Raw genomic sequence first — 21,491 nt, 5'->3', positions numbered from 1 at the left:
TTCAGTATCAGGCAAGAGGTGAGATCTGTGGTTTATTTATTGCTTCAGAATTACCCTAAGCAAAGGTCAGGGTCATATGTGGGTGTTTTCCACTGAAGGGGCAGGCTTCCCAGCTCCACACTCATCATCCTGGCTAATATGGCAGTTGGGCTGGGCCTCACATGAGATGCTTTGATTTCTTCTGTAGACTCTCAGTCACAGAGGCCAGGATGGATTTGTCATCTTTGTCTGAAAGGCCAAGAGTAGTGTCGGCTAAGTCAGGATAACTACTGACAAATCACCTAATCTTTGAGAGCCCCTGTCTCCTTCAGGCCAAAAGGGCAATGTCCTAGGATGGTTGAACATCAGGGAGACTGACGCAGCCATTGCAAACCCCACAATGATTATGCAGGAAAACTAGGGCTTCCTATTTCTGGGACCCTAAGTTTTACCTCATGAGTGACCTATCCTGAGTGGTTATATGGGGCCCAAGCCCTTCCTGGATCTCCAAGAACATCAGGGTGTGGGGATGTATACCCAAGCAATATGAGACACTGTGTGTGTATGTGTATGAGTGAGCGAGAGAATGGGGGGAAGAAAGGGAGGAAACAAGGGAGGGAGAGGAGAAGAGAGAAGGAAGGGGAAGAGAGGGGGAAGGAGGGAGAAGGGGGGGGAAAGCATGAACAAGTCAGCAAACATTGTCTGTCATGTCAAGGCAGGATGCATGTACATTCCTGTGTGTGGGTAGACCTACTTAACTGGGAGAACCTTTCCCAATTCAGGTATGGCGCAATCTAACCAGGTCACTACAGACAGTCCCCTTCCTCCCTAGGACTATTGCTCACCATAGACAGTCAATGTACAGCTGCATTTGTCCTTGCCCAGCTCATTTTCAATGAGCACACTATAATCACCACTGTCTTTGAGGGTGCAGGTGGGGATGACAATAGTGCAAACCCCACTGGTAGAATTGTACCAGAACCTGGAGTTGGCAGTGATGTTGACATCCACTTTGTACAGAGTTACTGTAGGACCCCAGAAAAGTGTAGCTCATGGTGCAGTCTTGTCCTCGTACCACTGCATGGGGTTTCAGTACGGTGATGAAGCGAGGTGCATGGCGCCAGTCCTTGTGCTGATAGGGACGCAGTTTGGTACTGAAGTCTTCAACTGGGGGGAAGAGAGGATTGAAGGAGCCAGAGAAAGTCATGGACCCTGGAGGGTCACAGCACTGGACTTCTGGAGCCAGTGAACTGGAGAGGAAGTGGAATTCTTTGGACTCCCTAATTTCTCTGAGGTCTTAATTCTCCAGCATTTCCTCAGCCCTTAAGGTTTGGCTGTTCTTGAGGCGCTTTCAACCTTCCCTTCATACATTCTGTGTTCTACTCATGCTCTTAAAGCTTTCTGATATTTTCCAAACTCCCTGGGTTCCTGCCATTGTCCACACGCTCCTTGAGGTTCTCTGCCATTCTCCATCCCATTGGCACTGCTCCCCACACTCCTCAGGGTTCCCCAGTTTTCTCTGTGCTACCTGCAATATTCTCCATGCTCCCCAAGGTGTCCCAACAGTGTCCACACTCCCGGCAACATTCTTCCTACCCTCTGGGTTGTTTGGCATTTTCCTCCCTGATCTCTTTAGTGCTTTCTGGGTTCCCTGCCCACACTCACTCTGATCCTTGTTGACCAGCCAGGTATCCTTCGAGTCAAGCGGGTCACTGTCTCCAGTCTCATTCCGGGCCAGGACTCGGAAGTAGTATTTTCTCCCTGACAGGAGCCCTGTGACAGCATACTTGTTGCTAAAGACTCGATCAGCAGCCATGAGCCAGGTGGCAGTTCTGGCGTCCCTCTTCATGATGACATAGTGCGCCTCACCATCCTCCTTCACATCTGGACTGTGATCCCAGCCCAGCATCACTGTGTCTGGCACTTCTTCAAACAACTTCAGGTTTGTTGGTGGCCGTGGGAAATCTGAAGTCACAGGCCTAGGTCAGCTCCCCCGCAACTGCCCCAACCAGGCGGTTGGGGTACTTTGGAAATCATTAAGCCTCCCTCTATGTGTGTTCATGTCCCCATTAGGAAGTCCTTCCTTTGTCTAGGCTAAAATCCTCTCTGTTGTCTTCCAGAGGTAGTGGTGAGGAAACAACTTTTTCTCCTCTGCAGCCCTGTTACCCAATCTTAATTTCCACCTCCTCTGCCCAATTCCCATCCTCTACCAGCATATTCCCTCCTAAAATGAATGAACTCACTTCCCCCTCCTTTCCATATTTAGCTTCCCTTCCGAGGCCTTCCTGACCCTCACAACTGTGGATTCTTAGCATAGTCTGTGCCTGACAAGTGACCCAATCCAGCTGCTGCTCATGTTCTCCTGCCCACCCTACCCTGTTGCTGGCCTTTCCTACATTCCCCCAAGATCTGATTCTTAGCAAAATTGTAACTGACTTCCCAAGGCATCTCCTGAATCCCATCTCAGGATTATCATTCTAGAACCTCCTCTGTCTCTGAGTCCTACCTGCTGGAAATAGTTTAATAAACAACTAGTTCCCACTGTGGTATCAGCTAATAAAGCCTTAACGTGAGACATCCTCCCAGAGGTATGTGCATTTTCACTGGCAGCTCAAAAGCCTTCAAGACCTGAAAAGAATGAATCTCTAAGGGGGAAATTTCACGCATAATTATAACTGACTTTTCTATGCCACCTTAAAGTTTGTAAAACACTTGACATTACATTATCTCATGTGAACTTCAGACAGCCTTGTGAGGTGGATGCTACATGTGTCATACTCACTTTACAGATGAAAAAATAGAAACTCAGAGATGGAGTTGCCCATAGTCCCATAGCTAGTAAGTGCCAGGTACAGGATTCGAACCCAGGTTTCTGAGAGTAGAGCTCTTTTATATTCCCTCTCAGAACACTACTAGAGTGAAGTGAGCAGGGAAGCTTTTCCTCAAAGTGTACTAAGTGGATGGCCACCTACTCCCCTCCCACTGCTGAATCCACACCTGCCACACGAACATGGATGTCATAGTGGGCCTCTCCATACTCATTCCGGAGCAGGATGTGGTAAATGCCTGAGTCTGAGCGCTTACTGCTATTGATAAAGAACTGGGAGTGATTCTTGCCCTTGGTGATGGTTTCTCAGCCCTTGGTGGGGATTCCATCCTTTTGCCAGATCACAGTGGGAGGAGGGGAGCCCTAGGTGGGAACCATAGATTAGACTAGAGTTATCACCCTCACCCTGTGGCAGCAACTTCCCTTTCTCCCTAAAACCACTTGGTCATTTCCAGCTGATCTGTATTCCTGATTCCCACAGGACCTTTGGTGTTGGGGGGTGAACATGTCCTCTAAGGGGAGTTCTCAGGGAGGAGGAGAGCCTGTGATGGCCACAGCTGGGGAGAAGGGTTTTCTTCTTATATACATGGAATGGGGCTGGTTTCAAGGAACTCACATAGAAGGAGGCATGGATACACAGGGCTGTCCCAGCCCGCACCACCATGTGGCTCTTCAGCCGGGCACTAAGATCAAACCTGGAAGCCACTGGAATGGAGTTGGAATAAGAAGGGAAGGGGAAGAAAGAAAAGAGAGCGGATAAGAGACAGAAGTAGAGGGTTCATATGGAAGGAAGGAGTGAGAATCAGAGGAAAGAGACACAGAGGAGAGGAATGAGGAAAGGTGAAAAGAAAAAGATGAGTGCAGAAGTGACTTTTTTTTTTTGCCTACTGAACTACATGCGTTTTTGACTATATGTTTATTATATATAGGTGACTATATGGGTGACAGTGAACCCATGAGGGACTTCAGGTGAACTCTGCCCTGAGGGAAAGATGTAAGCTGATGTTCATTAATCTATCTGTAGCATTGCTAATATGGAAAACTAAATCACTAAGCCAGGAAGCTGATGGGATGGACCAGTAGGGGACACCTCAGAATCTGAAAGGCCTGGGGTTGAGGGAAGGCCAGGGAGAGAGTCTTTTCCCCTAGACACATTGGGGGTGGGATGGAGAGAAGTAAGAGGCTGGTTAGATGAGAGTGGGGCTGCTGGCTTCTGTGCTTAGATTGAAATATCTCAGCATATGGTGGCCAAACTTCTATGTTCTATCAGTTTGTCTCTCTGTTGAATCCTTTAAAAAAAACCCCCACCTCTGTCTCAGGTGCACTGAGAAGGATTGCTGAGGAGGGGGTGAAAATCTAAGGGAGGTGAAGTCTTTCGGAAGCCAGGCACAGACTGGTGGCAGCTGTAGAGATATGGGGGTAGCTTAGGAGGGGTCTAGTAAAGGTGAAGTGGCAAAAGAACACTCTGAGGATGAGATGTTGGGTCAGCCATTCCAAAATATCGATGCCCTATGACTGCTTTAGAATTTGGGGGTATGTTGTCTCTTCAGCTTCCTCTCCTGTTTAGGTTCTGCTGACTGTGCAGTCCTCTTTCCATTCTGGTGATATGTCATGCCAATCTACCTCCTATTACATTGTTCCCTAGTCATAGTCACCCGATATCACTGCCTTCTCCCACATCCTTACCTGTGTTCTGTTCAGCCATACTCTCGCCCAACCCATGCTTATTACAGTTTGGGTTTCCCCTCATTCCACTATGCTCTGTGAAACTCCAGTTCTATTCTCAGCAAATTCCCCTTAACATCCTTGAACTTTTCCATCAGTATGCCTTCCAACTCCTTTCTGTAAGCAGACCCTGGATTTCCTCAGAGAAAACCTCTGTCCCTTACAATTTTCCTGATTAGAGGGAAAATTCAAACCTCTCTCCAACTCATAGGGACAGAAGAAAAGGTAGATATTCTCTTTAAGTCCCACTACTGTTTTCAATCCATTTTTAAAATATGCATCCCTGAATGACCCCCTTCTCCTTTTAGATGAATGCAAACTTATCATGTCATCACTGTTACTTTCATTTATTGACCACTGGGTTCCTTTCTCAATAATTTTAGCACCTACTTCACAATCTTCCTCTCCACCCTGTCACTATCTGTTATGGCTAGGAATGCCATTATTCATATTGACAACCCTTCTATCATCCTGACCATACAGTTCCTTAACCTCTTGAACTCTAATGACCTCTTCCAACTCACTTCAACCATGTGGTAGCATAGTCACACCCTAGACCTCACCTGGAACCGGACCACTTCAATAATCACAGAATCCCAGTTACAAGAGAGGAAACCATGATTGTACCTGACTAAAAATACCCCCTACAACATTGTCAGCAAGTGACCATTCAACTTTTGCTTGAAGACTTCAAGTGAGGGGGAAGCCACTAAATCCCAAGGCAGCCTGTTTAACTCTTGAGTCAGTTCTAATTGTGAGGAAGGTGCAGCTGAAATCTCTCTCTTCTCAGTTTTAATCCTGGGCATCCATTTCTTCTTTTAGACCAAGCAGAATATATCTAATCCCTTGTAAATACTTGAAAACACCTAACATGTACCACATGAGTCTCCTCAGTTGGGTCCACTGATCCATATCGACCATGATGGTCAGTATTCTTGCCATCCTGGACAATATTTTCTAGATGCGCTCTACCTTGTCACTGTCCTTCCTAAAACATGGTCCTCATCACGGTACAGTGTAGTCAGCCTGTCACCTCCTCCATTCTGTACACTGCGCTTCTAACACAGCCTGGGAGAGAATTAGCCTGCCCTCTCAGAGTGCTGATTCATATCACCATATGTTGAATTAAAAACCCCAGATTTTTTTCCCCCCATGGGAACTGTTATCTAGTGAGACATTATATTTGTGAAGTTGAATTTTTGAACCCAAATGTAGGACTTTACATTTATCCCTATCAAATTTAATCTTATTTGGGTTGGTTGATTCCTTAGAGTCAGGTTCAGCTTGTCAAGATGATTTTATGTCCTGACTTGGTCATTCAGTGTCTTAGCTATTTCTGTTAGCTGTTTCTTCCAGTTTCCTGTTATCTGCAAACCTGATTGACAGACCTTCTAAATCTTTATCCAAATCATTGATAAAAATGACTTCAAGATCCTGACCCTTAAAATTCTGCCTCCTAGTCACAACCTCCTATCATTCTGTTTCTGCCCATAATAAATTGGCCTTTTGCCTTCATTAGGACCTCTGGTCTCTTAATGTTTCTTCAGGTTCCTAGTGTATTCCCCACCCCTACCCCTACTCTGTGGTACTTATCTCCGTGGCTTACTAGCCATTGCTCTAGAATTCCTCATTCCTCTGACTTCCTACCATACCTGAACTGTTCATCTTCTTGAGTGACCCTCAACATCCTATATCTCTGCTTATGCTGTGGGCTGTTGAGTATTGTTTGAGAAAGTAATAAAATTGAGCAGATTTAATCCTTCACACAACAGTAGTGTCAAGCTCAAACAGAAAAGGGAGAGCACTAAACTGTACACAAAGATCCCTGTTAGCCTCACATTGACCACATACTAACATTATCTATGTCCTAGTGTATTTTTATTTATTTTGTTAAATATTTACCAGTTACTTTTTAATCTGGTTTTGGCTCTAAGGTACAGACTTCAGCTGGGCCCTCATAAGAGCTCAACAATTCTTCTACTCTGCTCTTATTGGCTCCCCATAGCAACTTTTCCAAACCTTTTCTTACCCTCAACTATACCTTCACACCCCATACTAACAACAGAAGACTTGGCTTTCCACTTCTTTTTTTTTTTTCCTTTTTGGTTAGGCAGTTGGGGTTAAGTGACTTGCCCAGGGTCACACAGCTAGTAAGTGTCAAATGTCTGAGGCTGGATTTGAACTCAGGTCCTCCTGACTCCAAGGCCAGTGGTCTATCCATTGCACCACCTAGCTGCCCCTTGGCTTTTCTCTTCTTAAGAAGATTGAGGCCATCTTCTGGGAGCACTTTCAACTCTCCTCCATCCTTCAAAGTTTCTAACCTATTCTCTCTTCTTTTGCAGAGGATGAGGTTATAGTGTCCTTACTCCCTCATAAGGTTAATCTATCTATGCTCTGCTTGATCATCCCATTTTAGACCGATTTTCTAGTAATCATTCATTTTCATTTTGGACATGGACTTGTGATATTATTAATATGGGAAATTTCTTTTACCTACTCTACAACTTAAAGAGATTCATTGGGTATTGAGATGTTAAGGAACCTCCCTCAGGTCACACAGCCAGCATGTGTCAAAGGCAGGGCTTGAACCCAGGTCTTCCTAGTTCAGGAGCTAGCTCTCTATCTACTTTACCACAGATCCCTGTCTCCATTTTAAAATTTCTCCCTGTCAGCTGGCCCCTTTTCACCTGCATATTGACTCTTTTACTTCAAGCTCCAGTACCTGGGATTTAAGACCCTCCTTAATCTGGACCCCACCTACCTTTCCAGGCTTATCTTGCATCACTCCTTTTTACATACTCTATATATCAACCGGATTTGAATACTTTCAGTTTTTCCAATGTGCCCTGTGCTTTCCTGCCTCACGGCCTTTGATCAGGCTATGCCTAGAAGGTCTTCCTTCCTCATCTTTGCTTGTTAGGATTTTTATCCATCCTGTAATACTTTACTCAAGTACCATTTCCTCCAGGAAACCTTCCCTGTTTCCCCCAGGGGATCATGGCCTATATTTCATAGGCCTTTGCTTATACTTCTCTGTGCTTTGTTTGCATAGCTCCATGCTGATGATTCTCAAATAAACTTAGTCAGCCATAACTTCTTTCCTAAACTCCAGACTTAGATCTTCAATTGCCTATTGGCCATTTCAAACTAGATGTCCCATAGAGATCTCACACTCAACATGTCCAAAATGGAACTTGTTATTTTCCCCCTCAAACACTTCCCTCTTCTGAACTTCCTCATTACTGTTGAGGGTACCACCATCTTCCTAGTCCCCTGAGGCTTTTATAACTTAGGTGTCATCATCAACCCCTTACTCTCTCTCATCCCTGTATCTAATGTGTGGCCAAGTATTGTTGATTCTATCTTCAGAATACCTCTTGTATACACCCCTTTCTCTTCTCTGACACTGCCTCCATCCTGGCGTAGGCTCTCATTACCTCAGCCTGTGCTATTGTAATAGCCAACTGGTGGGTCTCCCTGTCTTAAGTCTGTCCCCACTCGAGCCCATCCTGTACTCAGCTATTAGTCAAGTTGACCTTCCTAAACAGAGGGTGTGACCTTGTCACACCCCTATTCAATAAACTCCAGTGGCTCTTTATCACCTCCAAGATCAAATATAAAATCCTCCCTTTGGTGTTCAATGCCCTTCATAACCTGGCCCCTGCCTGCCTTTCCACTTTTCTTACATCTTACCCTCCCCACCTGCACCCCACATAATTTTCCATCTAGTGATTCTGGCCTCCTTTTGGTTCCTTGAACAAGACTCTTCCTCTCCCAACTTGACATTTTCACTGCCTGTCCCTCATACCTGGAATTCTCTCCCTCTTCTTCTCAGCCTTCTGCCTTCCCTGGCTTCCTTCAAGTCCCAGCTAAAATCCTACCTTCTACACAAAGCCTTTCCTTCTTATCCTAAATGCTAGTGACTTCCCTCTGAGGTTGTCTCCAATTTGTCCTGTGTGTTATTTGGACACACTTATTTTTGTGTTGTGTCCCTTGTTACATGGTAAGCTTCTTGAGAACCGAGAATGTAATCTCTGATTTTCTCCATAGTACCTGGGCATGGCAGACATTTAATAAATGCTATTGATTGACTGGCTTTGTATTGCACTTATCAAACATTACTTTAGATCATAGTTATTTGTATATAAGTGACATTTTCCTATTTAGATAATGAGCTACATGTGGGCTGGCAGCTAGGTGGTACAGCGCTGGGTCTGGAGTTAGGAAGACCTGAGTTCAAATCCAGCCTCAGACACTTACTAGCTGTGTGACCCTGGGCAAGTCATTTTACCCTGTTTGCCTGAGTTTCCTCATCTGGAAAATGAGCTGAAGAAGGAAATGGCAAACCACTCTAGTATCTTTGTCAAGAAAACCCCAAATGGAGTCATGAAGAATCGGACATGACTGAACAACAACTCCATGAAGGCAAGGATAATGTCTTTTTAAACTTTTTAATCCTTCCTCCACTAAAGGCATCTAATGCTGCAAAATAGTTTAATAATTGTTGTTTGGGTTGAATTATTGAATTATGCATAGTTCAGAAACCAATAATTCAGAGGACCTCCTGCTCAGTAGGGAAATGTTCACTAGAAGTCCCACATAGGTTTATGCCATATTTATCCATAGATCTAGATCGTAACCCCTCCCTCCATGTCTTAGGAGACAGTTTCATGAGCTGCTGTGGCCAAAAAGCTTCCTCTGTGGTGTCTAACCTTTGGTGATGAGCCTCTGAACTTAGCTGGGCTGATCCTCTGGCCACATGTATGCATTCTGAACTTATGCCCACACAGGGATCATCTCAACCTCAGTAACATCAGTATTCCACTGGTATAGCTTCAGAGAGCCCAAGGTCCCCACCAACCTATCTATGCAGCATTGGGCAGCCATAACCCCATGTGATTCCCACCAACAGTGAGATCAGGGTTCTTTGTTCAAAGACATTTAAGCAAGCAAAAGGAGAAGCCATTTCTTCCCTCCCAACTTGCTTCTTTCCACAGCACTCTAGGCTATAGATGGCAGGTTTGGTTTCTTGATGCTATATAGGGAGGAGCAGGGGAGGATGAATAGAGCCATGCATGAGCCTTCACTCTCCTGTCCCTGGAGGCTGGCCCCGTGTAGGAGCTCAGGCCAGGACCGACCACATAATGTTCTTCCTTTGTCTCAGGGAGTCCCAGTGTTCCCTGAAAGGTGATGGAAGCCCAGTGGGGGAGTGAATTAGATACTTGAGCTCCTTGTGTTCTCTTACCTGGTGGAGGCATGGCCCGGACACCCTTGTCCAGCTCAACAGGTGCCTCACGCCACCTTCATTCACAGCGCAGATGCGGAAGAAGTATTTCTGCCGCTCTGTCAGGCCCCCCACAGTGTAGCACGTGCCTGAGATGGGGATCTTCATACACTTAGACCATTCCTTTGTGTCCTCTGGCCTCATCTCAAAGAGGTAGCCAGATGGAGGGTCCCCCTCTATAGGCTCTCGCCAGGTCAAGGAGATACTGGAGTTTGAGGAGTCAGCCACATGTAAACCCTGCACCAGCCCAGGGGGCTCTGAGGCAACCACAGACACCCTTCACTCAGGGATCGTAGCCAACCCTCCACCTCACCTCTTACCCAACTCCCAACAAAACCTCCACTTATTCAATCCATATGTTTCTCTTTTACCCAAAGCATGAAGTGACTCCCACTGAAGTCCCCTAAGCCAACCACCTACTAGACCCCTACTCAGGTCCCATACTCATGGCATTCCTCCACCTGCCTCCATGTTTATTCCTTGTCCAGTCCACTACATCCTTGTTCTCAACTCTTGCCAATGCCCACTTTCAAAAACTTCATCCTCCTCCTCTAAATCATTGTGTCTACATCCTATTCCCTGTTAGATCAGAAACTCCCTGAGGGCAGGGACTATGTCTCCCCAAGAGAAGAAACTATGTTTCTGCCTTTATCCCACATAGCACCAACACAGTCCCTAGAAATCCACCTCCCCCCATGTTTATGAGGGAACAGGGCAAGGACATCCTCAACCTAGACTCACTGATAGGATCCTTGGCTACCACAGACGTGGAGGGCAAGCTTGGCTGTCCTTGTCCTGCTCGATTCACTGCAGTTACCCGGAACTCACATTCAGTGTCCTCCAGGACACCATCCACTTCGCACTTGGTGTCTGGAAAAACAGACCAAAGAGAGACCAGAAGATCACGGTAGCCACATAAGACACAAAGCTTATGTAGCACAAGTATGAAACTGGGGGGGAACCAAATACAGAGTCCACAGAAGCAGAGTCCACACAGTGTGGCCCAACCAAACGTACAGCCTCTAACCAGCAGAACCCAGTGACTGTGGAGGACAAGGAGTGGCGTCGAGATCCAGTGTAGAATGGTGTTTGATAGGAGTGAAATAGGAATATGTTTTCTGGGCCTACCCAGACGAGGTCTCCCCTAACAACCTCTTAGCACCCTCACCCTGGATGGGATCCTTGTTGACTGGCACCCACAGACTGCTCCCTTTCTTCCTTCTTTCTACAATGTAGCCAAGTACTAGGGCTCCACCCTCTTGGACTGGTGGACTCCATGTGATGGTCACTGCTTCTTTGGTCACATCTGAAACCTGTGGCTGAGAGGACAGGCCAGGGGGCTCTGCGAGAGCCACAGGAAGTGGTAAGTCATATGGAATGTGAAGGTGGAGTGAGAATAATTACCTATTCGGTGTGAATCTCTCCTTTAAAGGAAAATCTCCAACCTTCCCACCCTACCATTCTGCTGACCCAATCCTAAATCCATCAGTGTTGTCTAGGACTCTCCTTGTTGGGAGAGCCAAATGGCCTACTCATCTTTCTCCCAGTGATCAACAAACCCTTTCATTGCCCAATGTCCTTTAGTAACCTATGTTCTCTAATTCTGAACAATTCCCTACAGTAACTGATGAGTCCTCACACTTACCAGTGGGATTTCCTGCAAAGACCTCTTCAGTCTCCAGTGGGTCACTCACACCCTCAGAGTTAACAGCTCGGATGCGGAACTGATAAGCCTTCCCCTCCTCCACTTTGTTGCTGGAGAAGTTGGTCACTTTACCGCTGACCTCCCCAGCCTTGATCCAAGATTTCTTCCCAACTGCCCTTCGTTCTATAATGAAATGTGTTACTGGCTGACCTCCGTTGTCCTTTGGGGCCTTCCACTTCATATGGACACAGTTGCCAGAGAGTTCCAGGAACTCCACACGACCCTGAGGAGGCTTGGGCCGGTCTGAGGAAAACACAAAGAAAATGGGACCCATGGGCATGAAGTCCAAGCAGTAGAGAAGGTTAAGACTGATATCCTTGGAGAAAGGGGGCCCTGGAGGATTCTGTCATTATAGAGAAGGCCCTGATCATGAGTGACCACCACAGCTGGATCAGAGTTGGAGTACAGATATATACTCTGACTCTTATTCTTAAAATCTTTCATCTGCCCAGGAAAAGGTAAACTGTAGACTTTGGGAGTTCTGACTCTGCTGATCCCCTCCTTTCTGACCTCTTGAAGTCCATTCCACTCCTCTTCCCATCCTGATACCTGCTAGTATCATAGGACAGGGTGCTATAGGAGGGAGTAGAAGACCCCCAAGTGACATAATGTGTGTGTGTGTGTGTGTGTGTGTGTGTGTGTGTGTGTGTGTGTGTGTGTGTAGGGGATGCTAACACTTAAAAGCCCTAGCCTCATCCTATCTCCCTTCACTGAATGTTCTCTTGTGCAAGGGATCCCATTTCTCCTATCCCACTCCCATCCCTGGTGCCTCACCAAGCACGCTCAGGTACAACGTGGCTGTGGCCATTCTTGAGCCTGAGAAGAACAGCACCACTATCTTCAGGAACACAGGTGGAAATCGTCAGCAGTGCCTGATCATCTCCCCACTCCATGGTCACATGCTCCTCTTTGGTCACCTCTACCCCATCCTTGTACCCTGTTGCCTTGGGCAATGGCTTGGCCCAGAACGAAACCTTGATGTTGGCTGTTTGGCCAACCTTCACGGTAATAGGATGTGAAGCCAGTGCCTCCAGCACTGATGGGTCAATTGTAGGGGCGTCTAGAGGAGAGAATGGTGTCAACACTTACCATATGGGGGCAGATCCAACTTCACTATCAGAGGGAAGTGTGAGTGCTGCCTGTGCCCCCTAGAGAAAGAGGTCAGTGTTACTCATCACCATGTATCACCCTTAAAGGCAGATTGGATGCTTCTCATCTGGAGGGGGGATGGGAGAGAAGGGTGAAGTATTTGTTCAGTGATGGAATTGAGGGACAGGCTACAGAGAAATTCTCAACTTTGCCTTCCAGGATACTTTGGTGAATGTTTCCTTTCAGGAAAAGGGAGCTGATATAGGGATGGAGGACAGTACCTGCGATGAAGACAGAAGCCTCACTCTCAGCACCTTTGGCCCGGAATGTGTACTTGCCCTCATGTTCTGGGCCCGTGTTGGGGAAGATAAGTTTGTGGACTGCTCCTTGCTTCACAATCTGCACTCCACTCAAGTCTGTGATCTGGAGATGATGGGAGAGGGTATCAAGGCCTTTCGGAAGTCCTCAAACTGACCCCTGCCCTCTTGTCTTCACCCTACTTCAGTCCCGTTTTCTACCTCTTTGCCATCCTTCAGCCAAACTCCTTCCACTTTCTCATCATTCAGCACCACACACAGTTCTGCTGGAGTCCCCGTGGCTGCATGTACATCTGACATCCCACTCTTCACGGTGGCCAAACGTTCTGAGAACAACAAGGGTCTTTTTTTTTTTGAGAGGGGAGGAGGGAGGTAGATAGGAGCAGAGGGAGCCAGTAGTATCTGGGTGGTCAGCAGGGACAGGCATGACTATAGCTATGTGCACATGTTAAGTAAGAGGAGGGTTGGTAAAGGATAATGAGTATAGGATATTTCATGTGGGATAGATGGTTGGGTCTTAGTGTATGGTAGTAGTATGATCGGCAGCAGAGTCAGTATGGATTGGTCAACAGAGTCATTAGGAGGTTAATAGAGTGATTGGAGAGTTGGTGGGGATCGACAGAGGATTAAAGAGCCATACCCTCTACTGTCACAATGGCAGTGCTACAGTATTCTGTGGGGTCCCCATCCTGCATCGCCACCACGGTGTACTCGCCTCCATCACTGAGCTGTGCATCCTCAATCACGAGCTTTGCCCTCTTGCCTTCATGGCTCATGCTGTACTTAGCCCCACACGTTAGCAGCTTCCCATCCTTCTTCCATTTCAAGGTCACATCTTTGGATGTCAGTTCACATTCTAGGCAGGCCTGGCTCCTTTCCTTTACCCGAACATTCTTCAGGGTGTTCGCGAACTTGATGGGAATGCCTGCAATACCAGAGACACCCACTGGGCCTTCCCTTCCTTCCCTCATGCCCCAACAGCTTGCTTTGGAGAGTTCCTTGAAACTACCTCTCTAGCCTCAGAGGTCTGGGGGGCAAGTGCCTGTGTACATGCTAGTCCATGCATCTTGCATTCATGTGTGTCTCTATATACCTGTATCCTTTCTCACTATCCCGTGTGTACAGATTCTTATCATTCTACCATCTGTTGATGGGTTTGAGGATTTAGGCCAGGCAGGTTTTTCCTGTTGCCTGTCAGTTATCCAAGAGCCACCTAGGTCAGAACATAGGCTCTCCAACCCCTCCCAGGTGCTGTCTTTCCCTTGAGAACAGAAGGACTTTCAACAAACCTTGAAAGATAATCGGGAAGTGAGGAGATGACTCTGGGGGGACTTCCCCCAGTTACTGTTACCATGAGAAAAATTATTGTTGATAGTTGGCTTTTTCCACTCTGGGTTCTGTTCCCACGAATGGGGTATAAAAACCCTAACCCTCAGATCAATAAACGGAGCTTGTTCTAGACTTGCTACCCCTGGTCCGTGTATACCTTTCTCTCTCTCATACCCGCCGAAAAATAAACACTGTCTGGGACTCAGGAGCCCACGACAGTCATCGATGTTTTCATATATGCCCACATATCTTAGCATACCCCTAAGGGCAAATACCTGTGTCCAGGTGAGCCCATGGGATATGCACATGTACTCAGGGGAGACTGGGGGGGGGCGGAACAGAGAGAGAATTGGATTCTTCCCTTTTAGATAGCCTCTCTCAAAACTCATACTGGACTACTGGATATGTTAAGTATCATGAGAAACATCAGCTCTGAATTACAGTAGCAGCCTCTCCTTCCTTAAGAGACTATTCTGTGATGTAGTTTCTGTGTATAACTCTGGCCACTCACGGTCAATGGTAAGAAGGGCCTTCTGAACCAGTCCCCCAGCCTCAACAGAGAATTCTCCACTGTCAGAGAGCCTTGCATCCTTGATCTTAAGCGTGTGGGTCAGCCCATCTTCTGACACAGAGATCTCATATTTGTCATCCCTCTTCAGCTCCTTCCCACTGAACTTCCACGCACAGTCGGGCACCTTCTTAGACAGGCGGATCTCAAACACTGCTGTCTGGCGCTCCGTAACCTTCACTGGCTTCATCTCCCCAACGAACTTCAGAGGCTCATCTGGAGGGACGTGCGGGCCACAGGCAAACAGCCACATGGGAAGGAAGTGACAGTAGTCACAGCACCTAGTAGAATCTTCAAACCACTCCCCCCATCTTCTACAAGCCACACTCTTTATCACTTGAAGGAAACAGCTCAGGCAGGAGTGGGACTGACTTCCAGCTACATCCCAGGTCCCTCCCCCACTAGCTGCTATAAGAAAACATTTGTTGGTGCCTGCTTAAGAAATTCATACCGCAGGAGCGCCACCTAGTGATCAATTCCTGCCTCTGGGACAGCTTCTCTCATCACTCACAGGCCACTGGGCCCCGAACCAATTAAACGTGAGAAATAATAACTCTGACTCACAATGGCAACCCCTCTTTCTTCAAGAGTTTGAGGTCTAAGTGGAACTCAAGAAGACAGTGTATGATATAGATTCTAAATCTATCTGCCATAGACTTTTGAGTTAAAAAACAAAGTCATTCTTTAATTGGGCAAACATTGGGAGGGGACAGTAGAAAGGAAAGATATTTTTCTTGTTATGTTTTTCTCTTTTCTGGTCCTCCTGGTTCTTACTCTAAAGGTGGCGCTGGGGCATTTTTCTGCATGCATGATACATATCATACCCTTAGAGATAGGGTCTTTTCTGGCTAGGAATGTCCACCAGCACCCTAAGGTGGGGTCTAATCGGATACAGGATCATAGGGTCATAAATTTAGAGCTGGAAGGGACCTTAAAGGACATTGGATCCAACCTCCTCATTTTTACAGATGAGGAAACTGAGGACCAGAGAGAGTAAATGACTTGCTCAGAATCACTGAGCTAAGTAAATGTCTGAGGTGTGGCTAGAATTCAAGCCTTCCTGACTTAAGCTCAGTGTACAGGACCTCAGTTACTCTGATTTCCTCTTCCCCCTCTCTATTGGTTTGGGAAAGGGGAAAGGAAGGAGTAAAATGAAAGAAGGGGGGACTCAGCCTTGCTGGGTGAGGTCAGAGAAAATTAAACCAAAGAACAACTCTAAGCCTACGAAAGGATCCATCATGCAGCCAGGATACATCTAGGCTCCACGTTTGATGTAAGGGTCCCAAGGAACAAGGGGGAAGGAGGAGAATATAAGAGAAGAAAAGTTAAACAATGCCCCTCCCACCTTTTGATTTCCTCACTCTCCCTGATCAGTTTTCCTTTCCAAATTGTACCCAGCATAGCTGAGTGTCTCTCCCTCATATTCAGAGTGTGGGTGACTTTCCCCCACTCTATACTCGTCTCCCCTTCCTTCCTTGTCTTCTCCTTCTCTTTTCTCTCTCCCCACCAAGGGGACCTCATTCTCCCCTTCTTTCTGACCCTTCATACCCAGAACAATGAGTTCTGCGCTCAGCCGCTTGTCACCCACAGCTAGTGTGTAGATACCGGCATCATTCATGTTCACGTTGGAGATAATCAGCATGTACTTGGTACCCACCTGCTTCACGTCATACTTGCCCAGGGAGTACTGGATCCTCAGAGGCTCCATTCCCTACAGAGTGGGGTAGGAGGAAATGGCAGAAGCTCAAGACCCTCTTTGGATGCCCCTATCCCACCCTAGATGCACACCCAAGGCTGGTGGGTTGGTCTGATGGGGAACTGGCCCATCAAATGAGTTTATTTGGATGTGACTTATTCTGGTCTTGTCTCCCTGCTCCTTATTGGTCTGGAAAGGGGGAAGGGAGGAGTCAGAAAGGTTAAAGAAGGGAAAACCCTGACATGTCTCCCCAGGATACTTAACCACAGGGAATGTGTCTTGAAGGGCCTTTGGAAGACACAGTCATAAACAGGGTCTAGGAAGCATCCCTAGCATACAGTACCCTCCCCCCCACCAAGATCGTGTGAACAGCCTGAAATTCCTCCATTTGAGTTTCATTCCTTTAGGTTAAACATTGTTCCCTCCATGTGTCCTCATTTACAATGCCACTTCCCCTTAGAGGGATACATCTGAAATCCCTTTTTGCCTTAGAGTGAAGAAGTCTATCAGATCCCTTCTTCCCAGAAAGAAGGTATAGAGATCATAGTGACCAGAGAGCCAGGCTCAGAGTCGAGAAGACCTGGGTTTAAATCCCATCTCTAACACATACTGGCTGTGACCCTGGGCAAATCCAGTAATCTCTTGGTGCCCCAAAGAAACTCTCTAAGCCTACAAGGGGCAGAGCTGGTGCCCATCTGCATTAGTGGTGGTGGGGCTTCCTAGATCAATGACATCAGAGATACGGTTCAGAAGGGATAGATCCTTAAAGGGGAAGGGTAGAGCACACAGACCACTGTTTGATAGTGGCCATAAGATAGAAGAGACCCTCAAAGTGGTGGTGCTGACTCAGGGGAAGGGGAAGATCGAACAATATAATTACGTTCTCTGGAGTGAGGTAAACCTTGATCCAAATCATCTTTATATTGGGGTCCTTCAATTCCAATATGCAGTCAAAGGTCGCCGTACTATCCACTTTGGCCTCCACATCCTCCAGGGGCTTTATGATCCGGATGGCCTAAGAGTTTTCAAGGATAAAATAGGCAAGATGGGGCCACTTAGCTTTCCAAGGACATCCCTGCCCTGTGTATAGCTCCTGGAAACTTCCCTTTATTGTTCTGGGTGAGCAAGGGACTTGGAGTCAGACACATACTAGCTGTGTGACCCTGAGCAAGTCACTTCACCTCTTCCTGCCTCAGTTTCCTCATCTGTAAAATGAGGATAATGATAGCACCTACCTCCCTGGGTTATTGTGAGGGTCACATGAGAAAATATTTGTGAAGCACTTTGCAAACCTAGAAATACTACATAAATTCGAGCTATTATGATGAAGAACCAGATTCTGATGTTCCCACGCTCATGCTATAGTAATATTCCATCTTTCCTCTGTGCCCGCCCCCACTGCCAACTGACTAGAGTAAGCAAAAGGAGACTAAATTACTCTGTGCAAGGAATCTATTCTCAACTATCATCAAATAATTCAAACCTTCTGCAAGGTTTGCAGCTCTTCCCATGGGCTGTGGTGATGCCTATAATTTGAGGTGTCCCCCCAACCCCTCTCTCTAGGAGTGAGGGAATCCTCATATCCAAGTGTCACCATCATGAGCTGTGTATGGGTCCCAGCACCCCACCTATCCTCCCCTACCTCCCTGCCTCCTGGGTGTCCCCACTCCATCTAGCTCTTTTACTCCCTGGCCCTCGGGCCTTCCATAGTGACCTCCACCTCCACCTTCTTTTTCATCTCCTTGAGCTTCTTGAGCAATCCTTGGAAGTCCATGAAGCCATATTCCATGCAGACCTTCTCAAAGTCCTTCTTAGGCACCTTGGACAAGATCTCCAGCATCTCCTTCTCATCTGTCACCTTCTGCTTCTTCTTGGGAGCAGAGGATGCCCTGAGTGTGGCCAGGACTAGTTTAGTCCCTTCTGAATCTTAACAACCCACTCCTTCCTTCTCTTCCCTGCCCTGGGATCCAGGTGAGCTTGGCTCTTTCTGGAGGAGACAAGGGGGACTCTAGCCCAAAGGGTCCTACACTGAAATAACATTCATGGAGGAGGGCAGTCTAAGAGGGGTCTGGGTCTCACCTCTTTTTCATCATCTTCTTGAAATCCATCTTTTCTTGGCCTGGGAACCAAGAGAAAGACTCAGTAAGTACAATGAAGGCTGGGTATGTATGACCTCTTCCTCCCCTCCCCTAAAAGAGGAAAGGCTGGTATGACCCCGTTAATGAGGGTGTGGGGACTCATGACACTCATGACCCATCACACCCACTAATGAGGGTAGGACAGATCATCTCCCTAATAGAGATTGTGGTTACCTAATGATAAAGACAGTATGTAACTCACTCTCAGTCACCGTCAGCAACATGGTACAGATGGCATCAGCATGCTCCTTGGTTGCAGTGCACTTATAGTTGTCTGAGTCATCTGAGGTTAGTGGCTCTAACTAGATAGGAAGCAGAGGGGAGAAATCGGTATGTGTGAATGTGTGTGGAGGGCTGGTCAGTGAGTGAATGAATGCTGAGAGGGAAAGGAATCCACTGGACTCAAGCTACGGCGTTTACCAGGTATGTCTCCTTCCCTCCTCCCTTCTTCCCATCATCATCATAATAACTTTTATATAGTGCTATGTGCCAAGCACTGTGTTAAGCACTTTACAAATCTTATCTTATTTGAGCCTCATAACAACCCTAGGAAGTAGGTGCTAATATGATCTCCATTTTACAGATGAGAAAACTGAGGCAGGCAGAGGTGACATGACTTACCGAGGGTCACACAGAATGTAAATCTCTCATGCTGTATTTGAACTCAAGTCTTCCTGACTCCAGGCCCCTGGGTTCTATCTACCAGGTTCAGTCTACTTTACTACCTGGCTGCCCTTGGGTCAGTAACATTTAAATTCTTGGGAGGGTAGGGGTCTGCCTGTACCTTTAGCACATGCTCCTTGTTCATGCTGTCATAGAATATTTTGGCACTTTCCTTGATGGGGATACCACTCTCCCTCTTCCAGGGGACACTGGGCTTTGGGTTGCCCTGTACTCGGGCCCGGAATACAGCCTTGTCACCTAGGGGAAGCACAGGTTCGGAGTCGGAAGAGAAATTAGAGTCTCTCTAATCCAACCCCTCTTTAAAAATAATGAATGAACTGAGGCCCCAGAGAGAGGTTTTAATGACTTTCTGAAAGTCACATAGGTAGAAAGTGGGGGAGCTGGGATTCAAACCAAGGTCCTCTGACTCCAAATTAAGTGTTATTTCCACTCCACCATGATGCATGGCCATAGTTTGCTCTGATGCACTTCAATACTCCACCTTGTTTCTTAGAGGGCTTTTGGAAGCCCTCTCGCTATGGAGAAGACAAAGAATTCAGTTTGGGACACATCACTCTCTCATATAGCATAGTTACTTGGGTACTCGTCTCGTCCCTCTTCCCACCATCCCAACCTGTCTCATTGTGAGCCTCCTGATAGCAGGGTCAATGTCATATCTGTTTTTGCCACCTCAGCGGCTAGCACAGGGTAAGTATTTAATAAATGCTTGGTGAATTGGACTGAATTCCCAGAGAATCGTACCTCCCTGAGCCCAAATTGTCTTCTCAGACTGAGCTGAGATCCTGCTAAAGTGCCTATGCACAGGGTAAGACTGATATGGGGGCCAGTCCCAGGGAGGCAGAGACCATCTAAATGACCCCCAGAGAGGGAAGGGGAAGGGCTCACCCTCTGGTGAAGTGACAGGGGTTGGCTTCTCCACTAACTCAGGGACGCTTTCACCTGCTGGGATTTCCGAGCTTCGTGTAACCAAACTAAAGAATTCTACGTGGCTGGAAGACTTCCGAGATATCTCCTCTGTGGGAGGAAGGATGAAGGTCAGTCAGGGAGGGAGGGGTGTGTGCGAGTGTGTGTGTGTGTGTGTGTGTGTGTGTGTGTGTGCGCGCGCACGCACGCTGGGCCTGTTGGAGGTAGATGATGGATGGGACTTTGGGCCCCTAAAAGGCCTGTCTAGAGCTGTAAGCTCATTACTTAGTCATCCCTTGGAGCACAGGGTCCCAAGTTGTGTTCCTTGATTTCCTTTTGGGTCATTTTCTGTGCATGTTTCCAGTCTGATTAATGATTTATTTATGCTGCTTCTTACCTCATTTTCAGAAGCAGCACCAGGATTTCCCTCCATTCTGGGAGGTATCCGTACCCAGAATAAGGGGGGGCAGAGGTGGGGTAGAGTGGCTCAGTGGAAGGTAAGAAGCTTCAGAAAGACCTTCCTACCCAAAGCAACCCTCTTCCCACTCCTGGTGCCTCTCAGGGGTATGCAGGAGCCAGCTCCAGAGCTGACTGTTAAACTTTCAATATGATCATTTACACCTTGGAAATTAGTAAATAATGCAAGTCAGGGATTGGTTTATTGTTTTGTTAATTGCCTAGGGTAAGAAAGTGATGGAGAAAATATTAATAACTTAATTAAAAACTTAAAAGTATGTGTACATTTTCTTCCCTAGAGAGTTGGTTGTTAAACATTTACCAGCACATCCCTGCATCAAGATTCCACCATTAGAACTTCATTCCTTTGGACTATGACTCCTGTTGCTTTGACCCCAATTACAATACAAAGGGAAATCATGACTAAAATCCCACTAGTCATTATTTTCTAGAAAGAGCAGCCCTGGAGGAAAGGGTTGGCTTTTGAGGGGATTAATTAAGGGTAGATGGAAACAGGGTTTGGTATCTTTGGCCCTCTTGAGGGATCTTCTTGAGAACATTCAATTTCTCCGGTTCTAATGTAAGAAAGGTTACTACTAGGAATCTGTTGTTGCCTCCCATGACCTGAGTGGTGTGAGAGAATGTCTGTACACTGGTAGTGGTGGAGCTGGAGAACTCCATGGATACATGTTCCTTCACCATCTGCTGCCGGTAGATTGTTGTCGTCATGGTAACAAGGAGTATAGCCCTGTGGGAACAAGGGGGGATGGTTAGATTTGGAGATGGAGAGA

General features: G+C 46.9%; 1 protein-coding gene across 1 annotated transcript; it reads right to left on the bottom strand.

Annotated features, from left to right (window-relative positions):
- Positions 1-33: 33 nt before the first annotated feature.
- Positions 34-21,458, bottom strand: IGSF22 (immunoglobulin superfamily member 22). Its single transcript, XM_021005524.2, is given in 25 exon segments — positions 34-228; positions 825-1,012; positions 1,014-1,146; positions 1,645-1,944; positions 2,977-3,169; positions 3,423-3,511; positions 9,777-9,824; positions 9,827-10,072; positions 10,557-10,685; positions 10,984-11,157; positions 11,461-11,763; positions 12,295-12,326; positions 12,328-12,580; positions 12,891-13,032; positions 13,128-13,252; positions 13,567-13,851; positions 14,767-15,039; positions 16,372-16,534; positions 17,400-17,534; positions 18,234-18,408; positions 18,599-18,638; positions 18,860-18,959; positions 19,442-19,578; positions 20,227-20,355; positions 21,315-21,458. Coding segments are annotated over 25 exon segments (3,978 nt in total). The 5' UTR covers positions 21,430-21,458; the 3' UTR covers positions 34-157.
- Between the last annotated feature and the right edge of the window lie 33 nt (positions 21,459-21,491).

The sequence above is a fragment of the Phascolarctos cinereus genome, unplaced genomic scaffold, assembly GCF_003287225.1.
Source record: "Phascolarctos cinereus isolate Bilbo 61053 unplaced genomic scaffold, phaCin_HiC Scaffold_9;HRSCAF=440, whole genome shotgun sequence".
Classification (NCBI taxonomy): domain Eukaryota; kingdom Metazoa; phylum Chordata; class Mammalia; order Diprotodontia; family Phascolarctidae; genus Phascolarctos; species Phascolarctos cinereus.
This window is presented reverse-complemented; position numbering and strand designations above follow the sequence as displayed.